Here is a 27261-nt window from a genome sequence, read left to right on the forward strand (position 1 = left end):
CCTCCCACCTTGGTGAGCTACCACACCCTACCCCTATCCACTTATGAATGAATTGTGAATACAACAGTGGACAACAACCTCAAAGNCCCCCCCCCCCCCCCCCCCCCCCCTCAAATGGGTTTTCAACATCCCTGCCCTGCCCTGCCCTGCCCTCCTACTTTGTTGGGTTACAACACCCTAAACCCTACCCATTTATGATTGGTGGGATGGAGGTGGAGGAAAAGTTAAACCCTCTCCCCAATGATGACTGAATAACCCCCTCCCCGATGACGACTGAATAACCCCCTCCCCAATGATGACTGAATAACCCCCTCCCCAATGATGACTGAATAACCTACCCCATCCCCTAAAACCAAAACCCCTTTTATGATCGTTTTTAATTCATTTCAGCATATTTTATTATATAGGTCTACATACAAGACGAATTGGGCAACAGACAAAACCTATGAAAGCCCTTTACCACAATGATATGCAGTTTATACATCATATTATGCATAATGTGAAGAATCATTTATCACCATAAATATGAAATATGAAAAGGTCATTATTTATGTTATTTTCTTGACCAAATGTCTACCAACTGTTAATACAAAATAGAGAGTTATCAGTCAACCAATCACACATGCACTACCAGTGGCTAGCACAGTCANGGGGGGGGGGGGGGGGGGGGGGGGGGGGGGGGGGGGGGGGGGTAGCAGATGGAGGGACAGAGAAGTTTACTTCACCGTTATCTACTCTACTGAACCCTTTAAGTGAGGGTGGGGACCAAACTGCAGCCTGGAATTCCTTATAAACCACTGATTAGCGTTAAAGCATTTCTTAAGTGCATGTGCACCTAACTTTGACATCTTAGTATCAACTGAACCCCATCTTGGACGTAGTTTATACTATGATGTCAGAATTCAAACATCACTCACAGGCACTTCTCTTACACAACATTCCTGTATTTCAGACCTGATTAAAATTCCAGGATACCTTTATTCATACAGAACCAGAATTGACTATAGTGTCTTTCAGAGCGGTTTTATCAAACCCTTGTTAAGTAGTGTCAGATCAATGTACAGTGGTTTCCGGTGATTGCATGTCACTAATATAAGCTTGTTAATCTGATATTCTATCTATATTTACAAAACACAAGGATTTCAGATTAGTGGTGTCACTTTTGGTATCAGAGGAAAGATAAACATGAAAAAGACAATTCACTCCTTAAGTGATTACAGGAAAGTAATATTAACATAAGTTTTAAAAGAGCTGCAGGCAAATAATTATTCAATATATCCTCAGTCTTATGGCTGAATCTAGCAACCCCAATACATTCAAAGTCCTAACACTTGGAGTCCTAGTCGGCAGAAAGAAACCCCCAAAACATTCTTAGTCTAGAACTAAGGCTGAAAGAAGCAACTCCCAACACATGATTTCCTAGTTCTAAAGCTTTAACTAGTTACCCCAAATATATCTTCAGCATTAAAGCTGAAATTTCATGAGCATCCTCCAATATATTGTCAATCCTATACGGCTGAACATCTTCATTCCTAAGGCTGAAACCAGCAACCACCGAATTCATCTTCATTCCTAAGACTGAAACCAGCAACCACCAAAACATCTTCATTCCTACGGCTTAACCAGCAACCACCTAATACATCTTCATTCCTACGGCTAAACCAGCAACCACCGAATACATCTTCATTCCTACGGCTGAACCAGCAACCACCAAAAACATCTTCATTCCTAAGGCTGAACCAGCAACCACCAAACACACCTTCATTCCTAAGGCTGAACCAGCAACCACCAAACACATCTTCATTCCTAAGGCTGAAACCAGCAACCACCAAACACATCTTCATTCCTAAGGCTGAACCAGCAACCAGCAACCACCATCTTCATTCCTAAGGCTGAAACCAGCAACCACCAAACACATCTTCATTCCTAAGGCTGAACCAGCAACCACCAAACACATCTTCATTCCTAAGGCAGAAACCAGCAACCACCGAATACATCTTCATTCCAACGGCTGAACCAGCAACCACCGAATACATCTTTATTCCTAAGGCTGAAACCAGCAACCACCAAATACATCTTTATTCCTAAGGCTGAAACTAACAACTCCCGAGTATATTCCCAGTCCTAAGATTGTACCTAGGAATCCCCAAAATATCTCCAGTCCTATTTGGCTGAAAACTAGCAGGTATTCCTAAACAAGCCCATCTATAACACCTGACCAATGAAAACTAGCAGGAATTCCTAAACAAGCCCATCTTTAACACCTGATCAATGAAAACTAGCAGGTATTCCTAAACAAGCCCATCTTTAACACCTGACCAATGAAAACTAGCAGGTATTCCAAAAAAAGCCTATCTGTAACACCTGATCAATGAAAACTAGCAGGTATTCCTAAACAAGCCTATCTGTAACACCTGATCAATGAAAACTAGCAGGTATTCCTTAACAAGCCCTTCTGTAACACCTGATCAATGAAAACTAGCAGGTATTCCTAAACAAGCCCTTCTGTAACACCTGATCAATGAAAACTAGCAGGTATTCCTAAAAAAGCCTATCTGTAACACCTGATCAATGAAAACTAGCAGGTATTCCTAAAAAAGCCTATCTGTAACACCTGATCAATGAAAACTAGCAGGTATTCCTAAATAAGCCTATCTGTAACACCTGATCAATGAAAACTAGCAGGAATTCCTAAACAAGCCCATCTTTAACACCTGATCAATAAAAACTAGCAGGTATTCCTAAACAAGCCCATCTGTAACACCTGATCAATGACAAGAATTCCACCCAAGTGGATGTGTCGCCTGCACAGGAAGCTGGGAGATTGTGCTTAGCACTGCATGAAGTTTGAGTTTGATCGACCCAAGGAAACTCAAGTTATCACATGAAAACTGATTTTCTATTTATAGTAACAGTGACCTTGACCTTTGACCTGTGGACCTGAAAAGCAATCCCAAGCAAGCAATTTTGGTAAGGAAGCACTGCATGAAGTTTGAGTTTGATCGGCCCAAGGAAATTCAGGTTATCGCATGAAAACAGATTTTCTATTTATAGCATCAGTGACCTTGACCTTTGGCCCTGAAAAGCAATCCCAAGCAAGCACTTTTGCTAAGGAAGCACTGCATGAAGTTTGAGTTTGATCGGCCCAAGGAAATTCAGGTTATCGCATGAAAACAGATTTTCTATTTATAGCATCAGTGACCTTGACCTTTGGCCCTGAAAAGCAATCCCAAGCAAGCACTTTTCGTAAGGAAGCACTGCATGAAGTTTGAGCTTGATCAGCCCAAGGAAACTCAAGTTATCGCACGAAAACAGATTTTATATGTATAGTAACAGTGACCTTGACCTTTGACCTTCGGACCTGAAAAGCAATCCCAGCAAGCACTTTTGGTAAGGAAGCACTGCATGAAGTTTGAGATTGATCAGCCCAAGGAAACTCAAGTTATTGCACAAAAACCTCTGTGCGGACGACGACGCCACCGACACCGACATAGCGTTGTGTCACCAGCTTTTCGCAGGCGACACAAAAACTAGCAGGTATTCCTAAACAAGCCCTTCCATTACACCTGATCAATGAAAACTAGCAGGTATTCCTAAACAAGCCCTTCCATTACACCTGATCAATGATAACTAGCAGGTATTCCTAAGTCAGTATTCCATCTCTCTCATCCTTAAACCACAGATAAGTGTTGAACCATATGGATTATATTCACCTGACCAATTTAAAGGACAGGTAGTTTTAGGTCAACGAAGACTACCGTTCACCTGAAAGGTTTGACCAATGTTATCCAATAGGACCCCTAATTATCCCTTAGAATACTTTAACTCGGATTAAAAGGTTCCTACTCCTTAATACCGCCCTTGTCTCTGCATCAACTCTGCTTTAAAGGTGTTTTTTGTTCAGTGGTCTGAATCGACCGACCTCATTGCATTTGTGACCTGACATGATAGCACATGTAATCCGTGTTTTCTGTATACAAAGTCAAGCCCAACTTTATAACCAGTGAAGTAGAAATCTAGGACTTCATACAAAACTACACTGTAGGCTTACAGCTCCTTATTTATTGGAGTTGTAAAGATCGTTACAAGGTCATTTTCAAGGTCCACTACTTACTCCAACCGAGAAATCACATTATCCCTGGAAAACCTATAGGCATTTATAAGGGCTCTCTCAAATTGAATTGAAATTCTCAACAGGAAGGAGCAGAAAAGCTGCTGAAATCGGATACTTTTTACTACATTTACTGACAATTTCCCACAGATTCAGTAAAAAGTGAAATTTCTAAAAGTTTAAAGTGGGGTTATAGGTCAGACAAGGCTACTGATAAAATCCTTAAATAAATCTTTTTCTTTACAGGACTTTGTACCTCGTAACAGTTCCTAAGTTACTGCTTGGTGTGATCTACATCATAATGCACTATAGATATCATAGTTTAAATTCAAATAAGCTGTTCCCTGAAGTTTGAATAATGAAATATTCTTTACTTTCAGACTTCATTACAAAAAAAACTTTTACTTTCAGAAAACTTTTACAAAGAAAAGATTTTGGAATACAATTTTAGAAACTCTACAAGTATCAAAACAAAATTACTGTTTTTAAAAAAGTCTAATTATTGGTTTATTGTTTATGATGTTCCATGTACAACTGAGAAATCTGTCATTCCTTTTTGGGAGAAATTACCTTGGCAACAGCGATGTTATAATATTTGTTGGAAATTTGGAGGCAGACATAAATAAGATATATATATATTTGTGAATTTTGTTCAGATTAAATTAACTACTTTACTTAATTTTGGAAACACACCGCTACTAGTATTATATAAAACAAGGAATTTCAACGGGCTTTTTCTCCAGCATGACACAAACTAGGGAGTATACAATGTACTCGTATTTTACTCATTTTTTCCGGTGCAAGAAATGGTTTGATAGTGAAAACTAAGTTATTTTTCACAGTAAATTGACCACTGAGATATATAGCCATATTCCTTTAAAAATAACGACAGGAAATCGTCATAATGATGTCTGCATACCAATGCATAAAGGGGTTCCAGAGTTTCTGCCAAGATTATCCCATAACCAGATTTCATCAGTCAAGTATAGTTCTCCTGCATTCCTTGTGGTTTTCTTACAAAAACACAGTGTGGGTGTTGCTATGCTGTTAAGTTCGAGATAGATAAACTTGATGTACGTCAAAGGGCTTTTTACAAAATAAATAAAGCGCCCGACTAAACTTTGCCTGTTTCTTTTGTTAGTTTCCACTTCTAATCAGCCATCCTCCCGCTGGATATACATGGACTGTTCATGCGAGACATTTCCGTGAAAAGTATCACTTTCAACAATTTCAAACAAGTTCACTCGAGCGTCTAAGTTTTCTCAATAAATATGGCATTTCACGTTTCAATTATTTCAATTTATCGACCATGACATTCAAAAGAATCAGCCTCCGTTTTATATACAAACTCATAATAATTTTGAAAATGTATGGAGGGAAAATCATAAAGACATTGTTACAATGTTTATACGGTATGTTACTTCAATGAAATGAGACAGAAAAGTTTGGTGATTTAGTTATTGATGGGACACTCATGTTCTAACAAACGATTTGTTTACACTGCAGAAATGTCCTGGTATATGACAAATGTCACTCCAACCTCCCCATTATGTTCTGTAGTACATGTATGATTTATGTGCCAATATTACCACGGATACCTAAGAAACCACCCTATTATGTTCTGGAGTACATGTATGACTTATGTGCCAATATTACCATGGATACCTAAGAAACCTCCCTATTATGTTCTGCGGTACATGTATGACTTATGTGCCAATATTACCATGAATACCTCAGAAACCTCCCTATTATGTTCTGCAGTACATGTATAATTTATGTGCCAGTATTACCACGGATACCTAAGAAACCACCCTATTATGTTCTGGAGTACATGTATGACTTATGTGCCAATATTACCATGGATACCTAAGAAACCCCCCTATTATGTTCTGTAGTACATGTATGACTTATGTGCCAATATTACCATGGATACCTAAGAAACCCCCCTATTATGTTCTGTAGTACATGTATGATTTATGTGCCAATATTACCACGGATACCTAAGAAACCTCCCTATTATGTTCTGCGGTACATGTATGACTTATGTGCCAATATTACCATGGATACCTAAGAAACCCCCCTATTATGTTCTGTAGTACATGTATGACTTATGTGCCAATATACCATGGATACCTAAGAAACCTCCCTATTATGTTCTGCAGTACATGTATGACTTATGTGCCAATATTACCATTGATACCTAAGAAACCTCCTTATTATGTTCTGCAGTACATGTATGACTTATGTGCCAATATTACCACGGATACCTAAGAAATCTCCCTATTATGTTCTGTAGTACATGTATGACTTTTGTGCCAATATTACCACGGATACCTAAGAAACCTCCCTATTATGTTCTGCAGGACATGTATGACTTATGTGCCAATATTACCATGAATACCTCAGAAACCTCCCTATTATGCTCTGCAGTACATGTATAATTTATGTGCCAGTATTACCACGGATACCTAAGAAACCACCCTATTATGTTCTGTAGTACATGTATGACTTATGTGCCAATATTACCATGAATACCTCAGAAACCTCCCTATTATGTTCTGCAGTACATGTATAATTTATGTGCCAATATTACCACTGATACCTAAGAAACCTCTCTATTATGTTCTGATGGCGCTCTGCGACCACTGGGAGATACTACCGTAGTTAACACCATCCATCCTTTAAAAGTGACGATGGAGTAAGTGTTGTTATTGATTCCCTTATTTGGTCATTTTTTATAAAAAAAAAATATCAGGGTTTAATAACCTCACAACAGCCAGGGTCAAATGAAGACAATTCTTATTTGGTAAGGTTGAAAAACACTGTGATATAATAATGAGCTTAGCGGCTAAAGCCATACACAGAAAAAATAACAAACAAACATTAGACATTTAAATTAAACTCACAATAGGACGTGTTAAGCTGGTGAGGGTGGGACTGTCAGTACAGTCAGCGGTCACAAGTATTGATAAATGAGACACCAGATAACATACTGTTACCACAAGAGAATAATTTTGAGTGATGTATTTAAACCACTGACACAACAAACCAACAAAATCTTTCGCCGAAAACCTAATGTGACTGAAAAAAAGAGCATTTTTAAAGATCTTAGCGATCGTATTGATATATCTTATTCATGTTAACGACTATTGCTATCCTCCCGAGGCAACGGGCAATCTCCGACAAACATACAAGCCCTTTCTACTAAATTCTCTCTACTATTCATTTCTTCAGACTAAACTTTAAGGTTCAATACAAACAAATATTTTCTGAAATCTGAGCTGGGCTGTTCCCCCATTGAAGAAGATTTTGTGTCTAGGCAAAGCGCATCCCAATGGGAAGCCTTAAAGAAAACATATCCCAACGAGGGGATGATCGTTTTATGCAAGTGAGATCAACCAATACAGTATATGTTATCAAAAAACCATCAATTACAATACTTATTCAACTCAACTGAGCAAACAATGAATCTTTTCTGACTAAACGGATAAAGCTAACTTCTTGTCTCCATATTGACTGTTGCCTGATGTCAATACTAAAGGAGGGTGAAAATAAGCCAGGCTAGATTCGACAGTATGACTGCAATTTTCAATTTTTTAAATATTTTTTGATTGATTTATTTTTAACCTAGTAATAAATGTTCCAAACTTTGTTGTAAGAACTACTTCAAAGTCTGATTTTGAACCCAAGACTGTGGATAACTAGACTAGTGCTTAACCACGCGAGCCCTGAGGCTGTGGATGACTAGACTAGTGCTTAACCACGCGAGCCCCGAGGCTGTGGATAACTAGACTAGTGCTTAACCACGTGAGCCCTGAGGCTGTGGATAACTAGACTAGTGCTTAACCACGCGCGCCCTGAGGCTGTGGATAACTAGACTCAGTGCTCAACCACACGAGCACTAAGGCTGTGGATTCATACATTTTCAGAATTTTGTACCCCAAGATACTAAGTTATATAGCACAGTCATTGAAAATGGAGAAACAACCAAATGTTTTGAGGGTAAAAAAACACTTATTTGGGGTTTTGGGGAGCATTAATTGCCCTCTCCTCTATACCTGGCACCTGTTGCTAGACCAAGCACTACACACATTAAGTATTAAGATGCACAGTTCTGTACTATGGCATCAACTTGCAAGAGGCTCTTAATATGACAATAGTGAGAAGATCAATACAAATCTGCGTAATATTTACTGGAACATCTATATAATAACCATAACTATAACCAAGTTAATGTTCTTTATTACAATAAGCCTTAGATAATTTAGGCTCAACAGTGTACAAACTAGACTTACAATTCACAATCCCTGCCTTGTGATTTCCCATAAACTAGATCTGTACACTATATACCTGACAGACATATACTGCTATATATGTTAACTCTGATTTTCATCTTAATTTTTCAAAACTTTTTTATAACAATTTTTTAGATTTCTCCTTATACAAGACCTTAAATAATACTATTGAATATTTGAAGACAACGTTTCTGTTCAAAAAGAATTTGTACTGAACCAAGTCTTACAACACTCGACCAGTGCGAAGAAGACAGTGTAACCGTGAATGACAATTTATTTCTACTGGCTACAAACTGATGGCCTTCCACAATCTCCTGGTGTCATTTTGAACATATTTGATATCCCTCTCATAATGGGCGTTCTCCCCGAGTGGTCTCGCTATTTACACCGTATAAAGATTCCCTGTATATCTAAAAGTTTAAAGGACCTTTTTTAAACTACTTTATGTTAAAGATTTATCTCCAATTCTTTATGTAACACCTAATAAAGATACATTTCACATGAAGATATACATTTTCTATATGCAGACACTCAATTAATGACTGTCAATAATAAAGGGAGGTGTCCATCTTGTATCAACCCTCTATCTGTCTGTTCCCTGACAGCAATTAGTGGTTACCAAAGGCAGATAATGTTACTTAAAGAGACGGTAGCTATAACATTGAAAAGAAAAAACATCCAGCGGTTTGGTTTTTATTTTATCTGCTTCAAAAATTGTAAGATATTTGTGTGGATGGTAACAACCCAATCCTATCTCTTTACATTCTGTAAAAGGTGATGGCCCCACAACTTCTGTAAAAAGAGATGGCCCCAGTGCACTTTCTGCTCTGAAACTTTCTCTAAAAGGTGATAGCCCCTGTATCTTCTGACAAAAGTAACAACCTCACAACCTTTGTTAAAAGTGATGGCCCCTTCACTAACTGTAAAAGGTTATATTACAGCCCCAACACTTTCTGTAAAAGGTAATAGCTCTTGCACTTAAAACCCTGGACTTTTCTAGAAAAGGTAATAGCCCCTGCACTTCCTATAAAAGGCAAAATTCTTGGCTTTTTCTGTAAAAGGTAAAATCCCTGGCATTTTCTGTAAAAGGTAAAATCCCTGGCATTTTCTGTAAAAAGCACTAAAATGACGATGACGTCATGATCACGGTGCAATAGGGAACCGTCTGAAAATACTCGTTTACAGAAAGTGCCGACGGTTCCCGATTGGATCAGGGTGGTCAACCGGTAAATGAAGGTAAACTTAGCCTCACATTTTTGTTTCGTGTTACGTTTTAATTTCTATCGTATTCTAGCGTATATCGTTTAGGTGATCGGGTCCGTCAATTAACTTAGTATCTGTACTAGACTAGTACTGTATCGCCTGTGTCGCGATGTTTAAATGGCTTGGTGTACAACCACTGGCAAAAAAAAAAGTTAAAAACTTCAACAGAAAAAAAAAAATCACAAATTTGTATGGGCAACAAAAAAGGATGAGATCTAGCTTTCAGGCTTATAAAACAGAACATGTCTCCCAATGTTGTGTGCACTTGTCTTGCCTTTACACAAGATGGGGAAATCCAACACAAAATTGTGACAGATATCATTATGATGTATGAAAACAACATAAGGGTGAATTTAACACTAGCCAAATTATATCTTAACAAGCCAGATGGCAATCAGAAAACCTGTGACAGGAGAAAATATCAGTTACTTCCTAGTCAACAGTGGAAATATTGTAATTATAACAACTAATGCATCACTGCTTTCCCCTTAAGCATCAGACTTGAACGGAAAAATTATTTTAGAGCTATTCATTCAATATTTCTTCCCCTAGCTGAGCACAAAAAGTGCAAAAATACAACCAAATATTTAAAACCTGTCATTCATAAGGTTTTGTTGGGTACCGTAAACAAGGTAACATTGTTTATCCTTGCTGCTAAGTTCACAACCTTTAAACCGACATCATGTCACTTCTCAAAATCTTCCTTCACACAAAATGTTGAATAGCAGTTTTGAATTTCTTCACATTAAAAGTAAATATATTGTCGTGATCAGATGTTTATGATAAACATAAAATGTATTCACCTGACACAGGTACTTGTTTACAGGTCCCTGACCTTTATAGATACATGAATTACTGAAGCTATTGTCAATGAACTGACATCAGGTACAAGTTAAGGATCCCTGTCCCAAGGCAGGTAAAACACTAGAGAGTTCCATTTTTATCCAAGTGATGACCTCGCTTTAATTTCATTTTTGATGGAGTTGGCTAGGGAACCACCACTGATCAGGTAGGGTAGTTCAGGTTAAAGTTACCCTTTGGTGATTAGAGGTCAAGAGTTCAAATCCAGGTTTAACCCCAATCATATTTTCACTTTCAGAACACTGGTGTCATTTTCAAAATTTATTTTCTTTTCGTTTTATCTGAATTTTTTCTGACCAGTTTTGTAGGGCATGGGTTGCGTTATCGTTAAAGCTATTGTGTATTGTGATGCTGAAAAAAGTTTCCAACGCATATTGACATTTGGAGCAGTGGTTTGGAGTAACACTGAAGTTTCCGTCATATTTAACAAACCAAATTGTTGTGCTGTTTCATAGGTTCCCATCTTTAAGATTTAAAGGAAAAAGAAATCACTTATGTGTGTAAGTAGAAAAGCAAACCTCCATCAGTTTTTTCAGTATATCGTTTTATTGTGTTGGGTAAATTGATTTATCCTGCGTCAGAAATAAGCAGATGATGAAATGTCCTAAGCACCAGATTTCTGTCCCACTGCAGGCAAACCTCTAGAGAACTCCACTGCAGTTTCTGTACAGTATAACCTCGCCTTGGAACTGTAGTGCAATTAGGCCAGAAAACTTCCCTGACCAGGTAGCTCAGTTAGAGTGACCATATAACAATCTGAATACCAGGGTTAGAATCCTTGTCTAGCCCCGCTGATTTTGTAACTGCTAAACCAAATTGACAAATCTCATTCTGAATTTATCAAAGCTATAGTCATGCCTGAAAATTCAGTTTCCAATGCACTAAGTTATAATAGTTGGCAGTTGTACAGGGATCCTTTACACCCCAATGTTGTAGAGTGGAACCTCAATAATCCAGTCAACTTCAATGACCTGGAATATGGTCGGACCATTCTGTATACACAAAGGTTGTTCTCTGTCCACTAAAACACTAACTTAATAGTGGGACAACCAGATTAATGGTAGGTACGATTTACAAGGCTCGACTGTACACGTTTACCTATAGAGTCACTGGATTAATGTGGCTCAACTTTACATATTTACTTGTGGATTCAGTCACATAAAGGCCAGAGAAAATAATATTATGTTTCTTACAGGTATCAACACCGATTTCTTTAGGGTAGGTAAAGAAAAACAAGAACGCAACCTTTAAAATTAATCAATTAGCTCCTTTATACTGTTTTCAATATACGGCTAAAATGTGACAAAATCTGCTCCAAGTACTACTACCCTTACCCCAACTGGACATCCTAGATTTCTGTTTCTCTTTCATATCCTATAATTACCTTATACTATAAACTACACTGACCACTACACTGTATAATGATCTTCTCTTTATAATATATTTTCCATTTTTCCTTCTTCCTCCTACCACTTTACTTTATCATAACTTGATGAATTCCCCCCTTCCTTCTTCCCTTTCTCTCCCTGGTATTCTTCTTCTGAACTACCTACCCAATTAAGGCCCTCCCCTCCCCTCCCTTACCCCTCCCCCTATTTAGGTTATGTATCACCTGTTGTCTAACGAGTATGCCCACCTGTATATGTCTGTTATACAGCTGATAAGAAGGCCGTGGTAAACCACATACAACACCCTATCCATACACCTGACCGGCACAGATTTGTTTTCTATTATCCTGTCCCAATTATGATACACTACCTGTCCAGCCCTCGTTAGTGAAGGCCAGAACACCTGTGTACAGGTACATCACCACAGGTACATCACACCACCTTACTGGTCGTAATACTTCTAACTCTAGGTATGAATGAGACACTTATTTACCCTGAGAATACTACAGTCTAGTGTGTACCTACATACAGTAGACTGATAGGACTGCCATATTTATCTACATAAACACACCACCAGAGTCAGCTTCACTGTCTGTCTCACAAAGACCCCTCTTTAGGAGTTCGTATTGGTTTAAAATAAGAGCCTCTTTACTAGATTACCGGTAGTTTATTTCTTGATTCAGTAATGATTTGAATGAAATTACAACTATAGTTGTTTGAATAAACTCAGCTTGCATGCCCCAAGATCTTCTGAAGATGCAATGTTTTCTCCCAAACTTAAGTCAAAGCATGATGTGCTGGTGATGAAAGTTTGCTGTGATAATTATGTAACTGTTGAAAGATATACATTTCCTGGTCATTTGGAAAGGATATGGTGATGGGGGAGGGAGGATGGAGGGAAGGGGAAGAGATATAGCTGAGGAGGAAAGGGGGGAGAAGTTGAGTGTGTACAAATTAATACAATTATGGATAATTACATCGTTAATCTAGACACAAGAGGTATCAACACCACACAGGGGTATCTTATAACTATACCAGGATATACTATCAACACGCAAACCAAATAGGGTTTTCTAGGGGATAGGACGCAGCAACAAGATACTGGCTGTTAAATGCTTTGGGAGGAATAAGTTGTAACAGATATCTGTGTACATTAGTGTTCCCTAAGAACAGTCTTAGACACTTACACATATATACTTTATAGCACAACACAGACAGGACCTGTTAGGGGAGACTACTGTGTCCTGCTGATCTCGATACCAACTGTCTTGAAAATCACCTGTCAAAAAGACCACCTTTCTTAAAAATAGAATTTTTACTGAAAGAATATCATAGCAGTCATGGAATGTGATGGGAAAATACTGACTTAGTGACAAGCTAGCTTTTCCAGGAATGTAGTACATGTACCTTATAACTCTGAGAGTAGGAAATTAACATCAAGTATGCTCAGTGGTTGGATGGCTGTCCATGGCCACTTCAACATTATACACCCTTCAAAACTGTAATCAATCTAATAGGTCCTAATAAACACACACAGAAGATGTTTTGCCGAGTTTTTACTGAGGAACCCTTTTTAAAAGGAGATAGAAATGGCAGAGGAGAAAATGGTGGCAGCTTTTATCGCCTTCTGGTCTTCTTAATTTTGTGGCAATTGTATTATTTTACATAAAAAGGTCAAACTATATCGTCAAAGAATCTCAAACTCATCCATGTTTAATTTGATCAAGAAAATGACTTTTAAGATTATTTTGTGTCAATCTATATAATGAGAAGCTGTTTGAGGTCATCTGTATGTTTCATACTTGACCTGCCCTGTATCAGAATGAATACTTATAGAAGTACCGACAACAGATTACAGTATGTGCTGAAGTTTGTATCAGGTATTATTTATCATATAGCTCAAATACACAAACATATAATTTACAACAACTTCCTAGATATACATGTGTACCTTAAACACTTGACAAACAGAACAAAGACTGGTATTTCTTTCATCAAAATTCAAGCTAGATGTATTGTACCTGTAGCAGTTTTACTGCTTGAAGAAGCGTAACTAATTTGGTAATTTTTTGTGACTCAAATCGGATTATATGAAGGTGATATATCCCAAAGGCCATTACTCACAAGGAAAAGACACTTAAATGGTTTAAATATGTGCCTGTATCTCTGAATAATTTACATAACACGACACCACTGTGTAGGGACGATTCACTGAGAACTTATAGTATCTACAGCATATTTCTTTCTCTTACAACACCACTAAAAACATATGGGAGGTTATGACTAAGGAAAATCTCCATTTTTTACTAATTTCATCTGCACTATCATATATTCATGTCATATCTGCTGACAAGGTATTACTTATCAAATCCATTTAACGTAAATGTCTACGTGTAAGTACTTTAAATATCTTGTGTGTAAAGTTTAACAGCATAGAACAATGTGAGAGACATTGAAGGTTAGCTTTATAGTAACTTAATCTAATGATCAGCGATACCTGATAGGACCAGTCAAATCTACAAATAAACATAATAGGCCACCTGTTCCTGTATGTCAGACAAAACATGTAAACTCTTCCGGATATCTCCCACGATTAGTTCATTTCGTGGAATTAAGCATGGCAAATGTAAAGAAATTTAAACAGACATACTTTGAAATTGAATATACTACTTTATGTTACCGATACAGATCAGGTTAGATAAGGATGTGGAAAAAGTGCACAGTTTAGATTGGCTGAGTAAACATTATGTAAAAATCCAGGATATGAAATATAAGTTTCAATTTCACAAGATTTATGAATCGCGTCAAAAAGAAATCTTGTCATTCCAATTCTATATAATGTGCTTGGTTTCATTAGCAACCGTACTTACGTATACCCCTATATAACTTCTGTCCTCTTTCACTTTCAAATAACAATTTCTTTAAACATTTAACTTGACGAACTGATAAACCTCTTTTAAAGCATTCATGTCAAAAGTTTGATTGTACGTGTATAATGAAACCAGCTGTGTACTGCTCGTCAATAGGTATATCATGTTAACTTCTCATGTACCCCATTCTATATGTAGACTATTAAATGCCTTTCGGTGGTAATTGGGTCACATTTGTTTAGGATACTATTTCATTACTGATAGGAGTTATTATGGAATTAATATTCGTAGATAATTTAATTTGAAAATTGGTCTCGTAATTGATTACAGTAAAATCCCACTTCCTCCAACTTGGTTTACTCCAATACCACTCATTCGTCGAACAGTTCCTTTGGTCCCGACCTATTTTGTACAAATTTTTTGTAAGGTAACCCTGGATAAGTCAAACCGTTATTCCTCGAATATTCGAGTATTCCCCGGACAAAAAATTGTCCCGACTCTTCATGGTCATAGTATTAATCTGTATTCTCTGGCAGGAACAAGTGATTTAAAGCACACCGGTTCAATTGACATAGACATTCTTGAGATCTGATTGAAATTACAGGAATGGGAAAATGTATAACTGATTTAGCCGATTAAAACAGGTTTCCAGTTTATACACTGACATTTGTACAACATTGCAATACAGGAGACATGATTATGTGATTTAAAGTATTTTTATTACAGGTTTTTAGATTGTACAGGGATGTTAGTATAATGTAGGGGCCTGATTTCCTGACAAATTCTGATTTAAACAGGTTTCCAGTAATATACAAGGATATCCGTACACTATTACATGTTCTGGCTTCACTCCTAAGCCATAGAACTACCTGAGCCAACTAAACAACACAACACTTGAATCAATGACAAATATACAGATAAACAAGAGTTGGCCGCTCTTCACTATCTGATCAGGAACCTTGAGTAAAGCTATATGTCTGTACAGACAATTGTCAGAAAGCATTGCAGCAATAGTAACAAAGTGGCTTTGAAATAGACTGATGTTATACTTGCTGTGTGTAGAGTTAGCACTGATTTACCCGAGGACATACACATAATCACCAGTAATTCCGTTCTCCCTGAGTAATTATGTGCCACAGCAAGAAGCTGAAAAGTCAGTCAGGAATGGCTATATATTGTACATCGGATTGACTTGGCAGCTGGAAACTGCAACCTCCATTGTTTATATAGGACTATTACATCACTCATTCTGTAATGAATCCAAAATACTGATACAGCTTTTTATCAAGAAGGTAGCCATCCCTAGAGGCCATGAGGTCAGAGGTCAATGCAGCATATTGGGAGACAAATATTAGACGGATATATAAATGACATTCTTTTCATTACGCGCCTTAAAAATGGCTAGTTTTTTGTGTCAAGGCCCGAAACATTACACATGTTGGAGACAAATACAAAAAATGACACTGTCATTATCATGAAATGGAAAAAGATGGGTGAGTGTGGTGATCGAGGTCAGGAAGTAACGGGCGATAGTATATATACATCACCTTACTAGACAGACAAATATATTTTATTTGTTATATGTATTAAAGTTATGGCTTCAAAAATGCGTAGACATTTTAACGAAAATGGTTGATTTACCATTTTGTGTTGCGATTATGGCCTCATTAGGTCGTCTTGAATTCGACATACTGCAGATGTTACCCCGTCTGATGGGATATGGTATGCAACACATGAACAGATTATGTCACAAATTTCACAGATGCTTCACTCTCTTTATTAATACTCAATCTGGTATGTCTCATGCATGAAGCTTTCCAAACCAACATGTTACTCCGTTCCTGTAAATACCCATTATACAAACAGATGCAGTGCTGCACTTGGATATAGCCTGAAGCTACCAGCTGGTAACCTTATAACTGACACCCACAGATATTTATATTGTGTGAAAATTCCTAAATCTGTTTTAGATACAGCTGTTGCATCATACTGCCACCCCTCCCCTCCAATTTCCACCGAAATATCCCCCTTCCTCCATTCAATCTATCTCGCCCTTGCAAAGCAAAGCATATGGCATAACCATTGTCACAGGGTCAGACTTATTTATGAAGTCATAAAGCTTGCAACCTTCAGAAAGTTTTAAACAAAATGGTATTTAGGTAGGATTTCAAAGGTCCCTGTTTCGGAAACAAGAACTTCCTCTTTTTGGGGTTCCTTTGACAAAATGACTTATGGTATAGTTTCATGTGAATAGCAGAAGAAAGTCGGCCGACTTTCTCTCCAGTTGTTTCCCATCTCCTAATTCCCACCTTGTATCCGACAGTTGGTCCTGATGGACCGTAGTATCCTCGTCACAGCACATATGACCTATCTTCTCCAAACTCCCTGTTATCCTGGCAGGGAACACAGAACTGTACAGTGTGATGATCAAACCAGACATAGCATCAGATACAGCCACAATGGGGTTTTCTAGCCTTGCAAATTTCAAAAAACTGATGTCCGAATATTTAATTTGGGTTCATAAAAAATTCTCCCTTTGCTAAGGAATATTTCTATTGTAACCTTGGAAAAAGTAACTGGATCAAAATAAACAGGTTAACAGCCCATCATTGAGGAAGCTTATTTCTGACATACAGAGCGACGAAGGTAACTGTGTCCATTAAATAAAGTTAACAATTCCCGAAATTTTATTGGTAAGTCATAATATTTTATATATGTCAAACTAGATTTATCATTCTGCTGTTATTACAGAAGCCTGCAAAAAATGGAATCAACTAAACTCCATGATCTACCATTATACTGGTATGTTGCCCGCCTCTAACATCATCTGGGTTTGACCTTTACAAGCTTAGGAGAATTTTAAATTATGATATGACATTACAAACATTCTGACAATGTGTTGAATTGGAAGAAATGCTGACACTCTGCCATTCTGTAATTTCTTTAGAAGACCCGGATATTCCTGACAATCATATATTTTGTGATGCGCATTTAAATTACCCGGATTAAATTGTATCATTAAGACTTATACTACCTAACAACCCATGAATGTAAAATATGAAATATTAATATTAAATAATAAAATATGAATCAGCGGTATTTTATTAATCATGAACTTACAAAGACTACTGCATACAAAGACAAAGGGTCTTAGAGTATTTAGATTGTGTTATGGGCGTAGTAGATCAATGTTTCAGTCTTTTCAATGTCTCCCTATAGCAAGAGACAGTCAGTAAAACCCTGCTCATTCAGTAAAAGACTCCACTTAAGAATCTGTGTGTGTAATTATTTTCTATGACCTGTCACGAGGGATTCGTAAAATAAAGAGCTGTAATGGTTAAACTTTTGTCTCCAGACTTTATAATAGAGTTCTATAGGCTACAGTTAAAGTGAAGACCCTTCCAACTGAAAAATTGATGTCTTATGTCATCTATAACATCACTTCCAACGATGAATGCTTGCGGCATGAAGAAAGATCAAAAGCAGAACTAGAAAAATGCCAGGTCAGATTTTGTCATTATAGGCAACTGAAATTTGTATTAAAATTGTCAAAAAGACCAATTCAAAATGATCAATTGAATATTGTTTATTTTCACTGCATACATTTTTAAACTTGTTTTCTTGGGGGGTTTGGGGGGTGGGGGGGAGGTCCTGATATTTCTCAGAAGTTATATATATCTGAAGGAGGGAGAAATCATGTACTATGGGGTGTTTACATTCCTCCCTGTGAAACTGTTATATATTATTGATCAAGATGGTGTTAATTTCCTCTGCAGACTAACCTCTAACATAAATGCCAGACTTAACGGACAGAACTTAATTGCTAATTTGACACGCTGTAAAAATATATATGTCTCCGCTTCACCCATGTACACTCTTTATTGTCGCTTTTTGAACGCTTTTTTTTCATAATCAATGATGCATTTATGACTTTTTGTAAAAACTTGTAACATGTAGCACACATACAGGATCACAGACTATAACATATACTGTGTATGACCTAATAAGTGCCCCAGGTGGTCTTATTTTAAGTTGAAATTGGTAAATAGTGGTGAAGGGCCAAGATGTTTAGACCAGAAAGGATAGATATGTACTTATAAGGTTCAACCCCTCTGCAAGTTATAATATAATCAGATAGAAAACATCCACTTCACACTATGCATAATTGGCATAAAGCAACATATATAAGCTTTTCTCCATTAGAGTTACTTCCCTTGGCAATTAATGTGTTCATATTTCATTTTGAGGCTGTGCATTTATAATTCAAAGATAGCAACACCTATGAATTCAAGGATCACCAATTTCTGAAAAGGTTTTCACTTTTTGTTTACCTTTTATTTTTGTTTCCAATCCAAACATTGAAATTTTTAACATCTGTTAAGTTCTGTAAAATGCATCGCAAGATGTGTTTTATAGCGCAACTACAGAAAATGACTTAAACAAATACTTTGTAATAGAGATAGAAGTATATCATACAAGGTATATTCCTTTCATATTTTCATTACTAGAAAAAATATTGCCTTAAAAGCAATCACCAAGTCATGATCAGTATTTATGAAAGCACATATTTAATACAAACTTGTATTTTCTGTGGCAAAACAAACTAAATTTGCTTATTGTTACTCAATATTCCATATATATTTTGACAGTGTTTGGATGCATAAAGCGTGTCTCTGTTGGTCCTAAGTAAATGGTGACTAGGAGGACTTAACACTGATTTATGTCTGTTTTACTATCAGACATGTCGGGGAGATTGTCACTCTCCCTCAGATCTCGTTACACCTGATCATCACAAATATGATGGTCAGGGTGACGGTTTTTACCTGGTCAAGGTAATTCTGTATAATGGTCAGTAATATATAGTGTCAATGTTACTGATATATAAATATAAGTATGGAATATGATATTAATTGTCTATAACTGTATATCATCGTTGTGACTTTAATAACCAGCTTGCACACTTTATAACAAATTTTATTTAAGTATAAATAAGATTATGAAATGCCAGCACTTTTTATCATTTAAGAGACACAGGCTTTCCATTTTGCACATTGGAAATTGATCATACGACTGCTGGTATAGAGTGAATATATAATGTACCATTGTCATATTTTCTGAACATATAAATCTCATGCATATAAACTTATAACACTTACTACAACTTAGATATTATTCGCAATGGACAGATATTATGATTTGTTTGACCTCACATTTTTTTCCATCACAATGAAAACAATAAATGGCAACATCGATGATATGAATATGGGCAGAGAAAACAGGTTTTTCATGATTATATTCACCTACATTTTGTGATGTTGTAAAACCGATATGAACTGTTTCCAGGTTAGGTTTGGTTTATTGCGTTTAGCAGCAATATTAACAACTATTATATGCCATTCAAGGATGTACCTCCATGTGTGTTATGAATGCTAGTGTGCTGGAGGCGCTATTTTGGTGTATTCTCCTACTTGCAATAGTGTGAATCTGACACCAACTTTAGAGTGCTACCTCACTGATATATACCATACTGAAGGTACCCAGCACAGTCTTTCACCTTGTGACATTATACAGACAAACGGTAAACCAGTTGTTACAATTAAATTAACCCAAACGCTGTATATATATCTAACTTACAAATGGTGGTTGCCATTGCTTAATGTTAGGAGTACACAATACTTGATACTTGTAACTGATGTAAGAACTAATGTCGTTTGTCAAGTGCACATAGCTCTGAAAAGTACCTGAATACGTTGATTACATAAACAACTAAAAACACACTTGTTCAGAGTACCAAATGACGAAATTGGTGTTTAAACTGATCAAACAGCTAAAATAAGTAGTTCAATCTAAATTTCACACATGTTGTTAGATAAGGTCCCTAACCTTCATTTGTGTGTAAAGCAATACTGCACTAATAGAACCGCTTTCATGTCATTAAGCTCAGGATACTGTTTTGAACCAAAGCCGGTATTTGGTGTTTCATACCAGTAAATTATCGTATTAATTAAGATGAATCATCAACCTTCTCAAAACTATGGTGGAATTTCCTTACATTTCACATTCCACTACCACCATCATAAGGGTCCCTCCGATTTAATGCCTTTAAGTTTTAAAAAATTGGAAGTTCGGTGATACATCTCGTGAATTAACCTGGTGTGTCTACTACCGTTTACACTTCAAACTAAGTACTACAAACTTTCTCTAACAGTACTTTTATTTAGGGCGGTAGTGTGTCCATATTTATTTGAATAAAAAATGCTTTTTCTTGTGATTGTTTTTAAATATTCCCAGGGGCTTTGTTCTTGTTCTTTGCGGGGCTGCAGATGAAACTTAATCCAATGATTCTCCATTGCAGGCGGAAGTGTGACAGGAAACCAATACAAAACATTATGTAATAACCTTGAAATTGTGGATCTGGGGAGGGGGGACGGGGGGGGGGAAGAAGGAAGCTTACTTTAATTACATCAGAAGTGAATTAACTCATTCACCCCTGAAATTTCATAATGAACTATTCTAACCTTTGAGTTGGAAGGGTTCAAATGTGTCCTCAGGGTGAATGTCTAGTTAAAGCAACAGAACTCTAGCTATTTCTTTTTTTACTTCAATGTCAGGAAAGGATGAACCGTATTTTTTTTGTAGTATAGTTGTTTGGTTTTCCCATATGGTCACTGACGGTGAAAACACCCTTTTAACTCATTCACCCCTGAAGAAACATTTGAACTCTTCCAATTCAAAGGTTGGAATAGTTCATTATAAAATGTTAGGGGTGAATGAGGTAAGCCTGGTTCCAGACACGAATTTGAAATTTTCCGTCTTTTAAGTCAACTCTCAGACAACAATTTGAAATTTTCTTTGAGTCCTGCGTAATGTTATACTCCAATACAATGTAATGTGTTGATATGAACCAACCTTACACCCTTTACATTATGTATTACGTTTCTACAAAAATTGTGCCTTCCAATCGTCATATGTACCAAAGGACCAAGACCAATTGTGGGACTTGAGTTAATTTCTGGTTATACAATTTAGTGGTCCCTTTAGTCAGGTTAGCCTATATCAGTTCTGGTTATACAATTTAATGGTCCCTTTAGTCAGGTTAGTCTATATAAGATCTGGTTTTACAATTAAGTGGTCCCTTTAGTCAGGTTAGCCTATATAAGTTCTGGTTATACAATTTAGTGGTCCCTTTAGTCAGGTTAGCCTATATAAGTTCTGGTTAAACAATTTAATGGTCCCTTTAGTCAGGTTAGCCTATATCAGTTCTGGTTATACAATTTAGTGGTCCCTTTAGTAAGGTTAGCCTATATCAGTTCTTGTTATACAATTTAGTGGTCCCGTTAGTCAGGTTAGCCTATATCAGTTCTTGTTATACAATTTAGTGGTCCCGTTAGTCAGGTTAGCCTATATAAGGTCTGGTTATACAATTAAGTGGTACCTTTAGTCAGGTTAGCCTATATCAGCTCTGGTTATACAATTAAGTGGTTCCTTTAATCAGGTTAGCCTATATCAGTTCTGGTTAAACAATTTAATGGTCCCCTTAGTCAGGTTAGCCTATATCAGCTCTGGTTATACAATTAAGTGGTCCCTTTAGTCAGGTTAGCCTATATCAGTTCTGGTTAAACAATTTAATGGTCCCTTTAGTCAGGTTAGCCTATATAAGTTCTGGTTATACAATTTAGTGGTCCCTTTAGTCAGGTTAGCCTATATAAGTATCAATTAAACTGACCAAAAACTCCAAGAGAAAATAGAGTTTGTAAATGTTGCCCACTTGTAGTAAAAGGGAAGTCCACTTCTTTATGTATATAAATGCCAAATATACCCTGGTTAAGAAAAAAACTTTTTGAGGTATATAATGTTCCAGCTGGTACCTTAAATGAGTCCATGTGTGCTATAGACATTAATAGTTTCGAAAAACAGGCAATGCACAAAGTTATGTAAATTCAGTAAGGAATGCTATTGACTTCAGAGACAATAATAAAAGTTAACAATATATTGTTTTGAATTATGAAAGTAAAAGTTGTCCTTCATCTGCTCAATACTTGTCAATCTTATTGCATGGTGGTCCTTCATCTGCTCAATACTTGTCAATCTTAATGCAAGTAGAACATCAGAGCTTGTATAATATAGTATTTTAAATTAACATGTGTAATCTGAAATAAGCTAAATTAATGTTGCCATATGGTTTTCCTAAAAAAAAAAAAAATCTTTACTAAATTATAGTACAGAAAAAGATTACCTTTGCATATATGAGAAACAAGTTAGAAATATATGCAAATGAAGTATTGCACATTAGCTTAAGTCATTGACCCCTGAAGTTTCATAATGACCTATTCCAACCTTATGAATTGGAAGGGTTCAAATGTGTCTTCAGGGGTGAAGTGTTCAGTTCTGTGTGGTACATACTTTGTTATACTTCGCCATGCATTAGAAGAATGGTTGGCACCGAATTCAAGGCAAAGACTAATGTCTTATATAAAATGGTTTAAGTGTCTGCACTGATTCAGGCCAAAAGTGCAAAGTTAAGCCCCAGATGAAATTGTTTTCAACACACATATTTCGTTCTGCCTAAGAAGACGTTTACATTCCCTCTTGCGTATCCCACTGAGTGACAGTGGTCGAGCTAACAGCTACTGTAATTTATTTTATTAAATGTTGGAGATCTGTCAGTGTTTCCTGACAAGGTTGAAATTTTCCGCAGATGATATCTCCCCTTTCATTATAATTAGGAAGGGGACACACAGGTACATACAACCTATAGCTGATCTAGTGGGTGGGTTGTCATGTTGTGTGTATATAATATTCATCGTCTGTTAATGTATAGGGTTATTACAACCAAATCAAAGACGTATTGTAAACCTTTTGTGTCCCTATCACATGATCCAATCAAAATGATTCATAACTGTTATAACCTATGGGACTGTTACTTAATTCATTATTATAATATAAGGTGAGTTGAATATTATGATATTGATACAATGCATAGAAATTCAATAGCAAGTCATAAATTACCTGCATAATACACAGATGCATGCCTGCATTCATAGATAAATTAAGTGATTTTTTAAACATGAAGCATTTAATTCTTTCATTTCAAACATTTACTAAAGGGTTAATTTACTTTTGATATTTCATTTGATTTCCTAATTATATGTATTAATGTTCTTTAAAGAAAAAAATCAATATTATTGCTTTTTCATATAACATGCACCTGTGATCGTTTTGTGAAATTAAAAACGTTAAAGAATTTAAAAATTTCAATTTGCATGATACATTCAAATGTAAACAAAACAGCACAACATTGTAATAAATAAGTTATAACCGTTTACTCAAATTCAACACAGACTGGGCACAAAGCTACATTCTCTGTGTAAAGTGCAAGCAACAAAACATTATAGGCAAGACAGGTTTTTTCACAATCACTACTTTCAGCAATACTGTTCTTTCTAGATGTCCATAACACTTTTAAGGCTGGGGTGCACTCGATAAAATGGAAACTTGTGTGGGTTTAAAACTATTTTTTTATTTCAAGTATCGTTTACATCTGTAACTAATAAATATGAAAGTTAAACCAAAAATATCAAGAGCAAGTCATAAACATGTTGCCATGTGTTTTGAAATGTAATAAAATATTTCAAGACCATGTCTTGCTCCGACTCGAATAAAGGTTGGACAAATAGTAAGTGTCCCAGAATAAAACGTTTATTATCATAAATAGGGGGCTTTAGCAGGGAGAGACGCAGACGTCAACTGTTTAATTAAACTGTATTTTAAACACGATCTTACCTTGGTCTCTAGCTCAATGTTTATGTTAATCTCCCTCGCCGCTTTAGAAGAAACATTCAGGAGTTGGTAGTATCGATATATTTCCATAGTGGGTTCGTAATCTTCCTTTAAACTGTTACCCGTGTAAGGTTTCCACAGCTCGTCGTCGTAACCACTATCGAAGGGGCGCAACTTTACCGTTGAAAACCCTTTTTCAGCGACTGTCATCTGCACAAATATACTCAAATAAATCCACAGAATAATTCCAAGTCGACTTGTGTTATCCATGTTTCCAAACTTTGGTTTTTGATATGGGAAAATTGCCAAACTGTTGTAGCGATACTAACGGAGCAGTGACACTAGCATGGCCCGTCACAGAACATGTTTAGCCCTGTGCGTAAGCGTATACTTGACCCAGAAGGGTAGAACACGGCTGTGCCTTCAAGTAAACCCACCTCCTTCTTCTGTTCATATATAATCTTCACAATTAATTTAATTCTATAAATTAGCTATCTTCAACTATTTCAAAATCATGAATATAATTCTATACGAGCACACGGAACAAAAACGACACTTAGTATTCAGTGGTTATGTATATCGTCATAAAGGTTTCTAACTAAGCGAAGGAGTGAGTACAATCGATCTAACTATCAAGTTACAAGTTTTGGCTGCTGTCTCCAATCCCCGAAATTTTAGCGGCTGCTACAAGTCTGACGAAGGTCATCATTTATCGTCATGTAGACGAGGTGAAATTTGCTGTCATCGGTGGAGATGAGCGGAAAGTTGCTGGATTTTATTTCACAACCAGGGTAAGATGTGTAGAATTGTAGATAAATTATGTACAGCGAGATTTTATTTATCAAACGTAAACTTATATATATCAGTGTACACAAAACGACGGGTCTCGTGTCGTTCGCATGCTTCAGAAAACTTGAAGAGATCGTAGATCTGAATAGTTTGTATGTATGTGAATGTAGCGTGTATAGATACGTCTTGTCAAAAGAAGAAAATGACACTGTAATTCTCATCGCATTAAAAACGACGCTTTGCTGGCTGAGGTTAGCTAAAGCTACTCTGTTGGAACGTTGAATTTTTGAGGGTGCAGAAGGAAGATTATCTCAACGATTTACGTATCCTATATAATGTATATATTGAAACAGTTGAAATAATATTGCAACATTTCATGTCAATTAAGCTGAACAGTGTAACAATTTATTTCCCTGTGAATTTAATTGATTACACTAGGTCTATTGAAGTAAACATTTGTTATACACTGTTAAATGAAACTTGTTACAACACTTGTACAACAAAGTGTCATAAGTTTAAACCTCCTAGCATTGTATTGGAGATTTAGAATGTAATTAATTTAAATGGAGTCTAGAGTAAGTGAAGAGGATTTATGTTAGGTTGTTAAATGTTGACCGATCATTGTTTAGGAGTGACATAACAGTACATTTACTGTTTAACCACAGGTGATCAATGGCTATTTCTTTCAATAGGGGTCTCTATACCTGAAACCCCTACTGTATTAGAGCCTTTGTTGTTTACACTGAGTACAGGTGGAAACCGTTTGTAACTACTTGAGTGTATGAGGGGAGGGACAGATTTGTTTAGGGGCTGCCCCATGGGGCCAGCAGGGGCATTGTCAGTAGTCATGCACGCTTAACAGATAAACAGATCCTTTGACCCCAAGTATAACGGAGGTCAAAGGTCATCAAGCACTTTGAAGTTTAGGGTGCCAATCAACAGGTGTGGGATGACAACCGGAGCCAGACAGGTGAAATTGATAGCTGTGCACTAATCAACAGGTAAACAGTGGTGGCAGTTATTGGTGGGTATACTNGGGGGGGGGGGTCTCTATTAAATGTTTGTGGTATACGTGTACGTTAAATGGTGTACGTGTATGCTTGTGATTGTGCTGGGTTAATGCCCTGGTGAAGAATAGGGCTTAGGTATGATATAGATACTAGACATTTGATTCCATGATTAAATAATAAGTTAAGTTTTAAAATAACTGCCACGGTAACTTGAGAAAAAAAATATCAAAATTTCACTCACTTAAGCGGAAACTCACTTGTGAAATCCTTTCATCAAATAAATTATGATGGTTAATTTGACCATCAATAAATGAAACCATGCAAGAAAAGATACAGTTGATGACAAACAGGTATTATATAGGACTGTAAGTATATCTTTCAGACAACATCTTTGTAAATATCATCATTCAGTATTGTATGTTAACTTACAATTCTGATTATTATATCATCAATGGTTTGAAAGAGTTGGATGTACTGTAACGTGGGAAGTCTCAAAAATAATATTTACTACCATGTACCACAGCACTGTAGCAATCATGTTTTGAAAATAATTTCTTGACTAGTGCGAAAGAGGAATGGATTTTTTCTGATCCTGAGAAGCGTCTTCATTCATGTGAAATTTCACATGAATGTAAAGGTTTTAAAAAAGTGGTCAGAAAGTGCACTAGTTATTTTCCTGATTTTTCAAAAATAACTAAAATAAGCTTTTCTAGTTTACATTTTTTTATGTATATATGTACAAAGTATTTATGTGACAACTTGTATTGTATTGACAATAGAAATTTGTCATGAAAATTAAGGTTCCATCGTGACATTGTCATCCCCAAAAATTGGTGTGTAAACAGGAACAGTTGCAGAATCTGTTTTTTTCTTCTTGTTAAGGTGGGGGGGGGG

General features: G+C 36.5%; 2 protein-coding genes across 3 annotated transcripts in view; one reads left to right on the forward strand and one right to left on the reverse strand.

Moving 5' to 3' along the window:
- LOC110465971 overlaps positions 1-24958 on the reverse strand; it is a 308747-nt gene extending 283789 nt beyond the window's left edge. For both annotated transcript variants that reach the window (XR_002464683.1, XM_021522269.1), the window contains exon 1: positions 24572-24958. Coding sequence is in view for 1 of the 2 variants with exons in the window: in XM_021522269.1 (XP_021377944.1) it covers positions 24572-24838 (267 nt within the window). In the remaining variant the exon portion in view is untranslated. The remainder of the gene's footprint in view (positions 1-24571) is intronic.
- Positions 24959-25185: 227 nt separating this feature from the next.
- The window catches only part of LOC110466072, a 77135-nt gene continuing 75059 nt past the window's right edge, over positions 25186-27261 (forward strand). Inside the window, exon 1 of the mRNA XM_021522393.1 lies at positions 25186-25359. The gene's annotated coding sequence lies outside the window, so the exon portion shown is untranslated. The remainder of the gene's footprint in view (positions 25360-27261) is intronic.

The sequence above is a fragment of the Mizuhopecten yessoensis genome, unplaced genomic scaffold (assembly GCF_002113885.1).
Source record: "Mizuhopecten yessoensis strain PY_sf001 unplaced genomic scaffold, ASM211388v2 scaffold213, whole genome shotgun sequence".
NCBI classification, from domain to species: domain Eukaryota; kingdom Metazoa; phylum Mollusca; class Bivalvia; order Pectinida; family Pectinidae; genus Mizuhopecten; species Mizuhopecten yessoensis.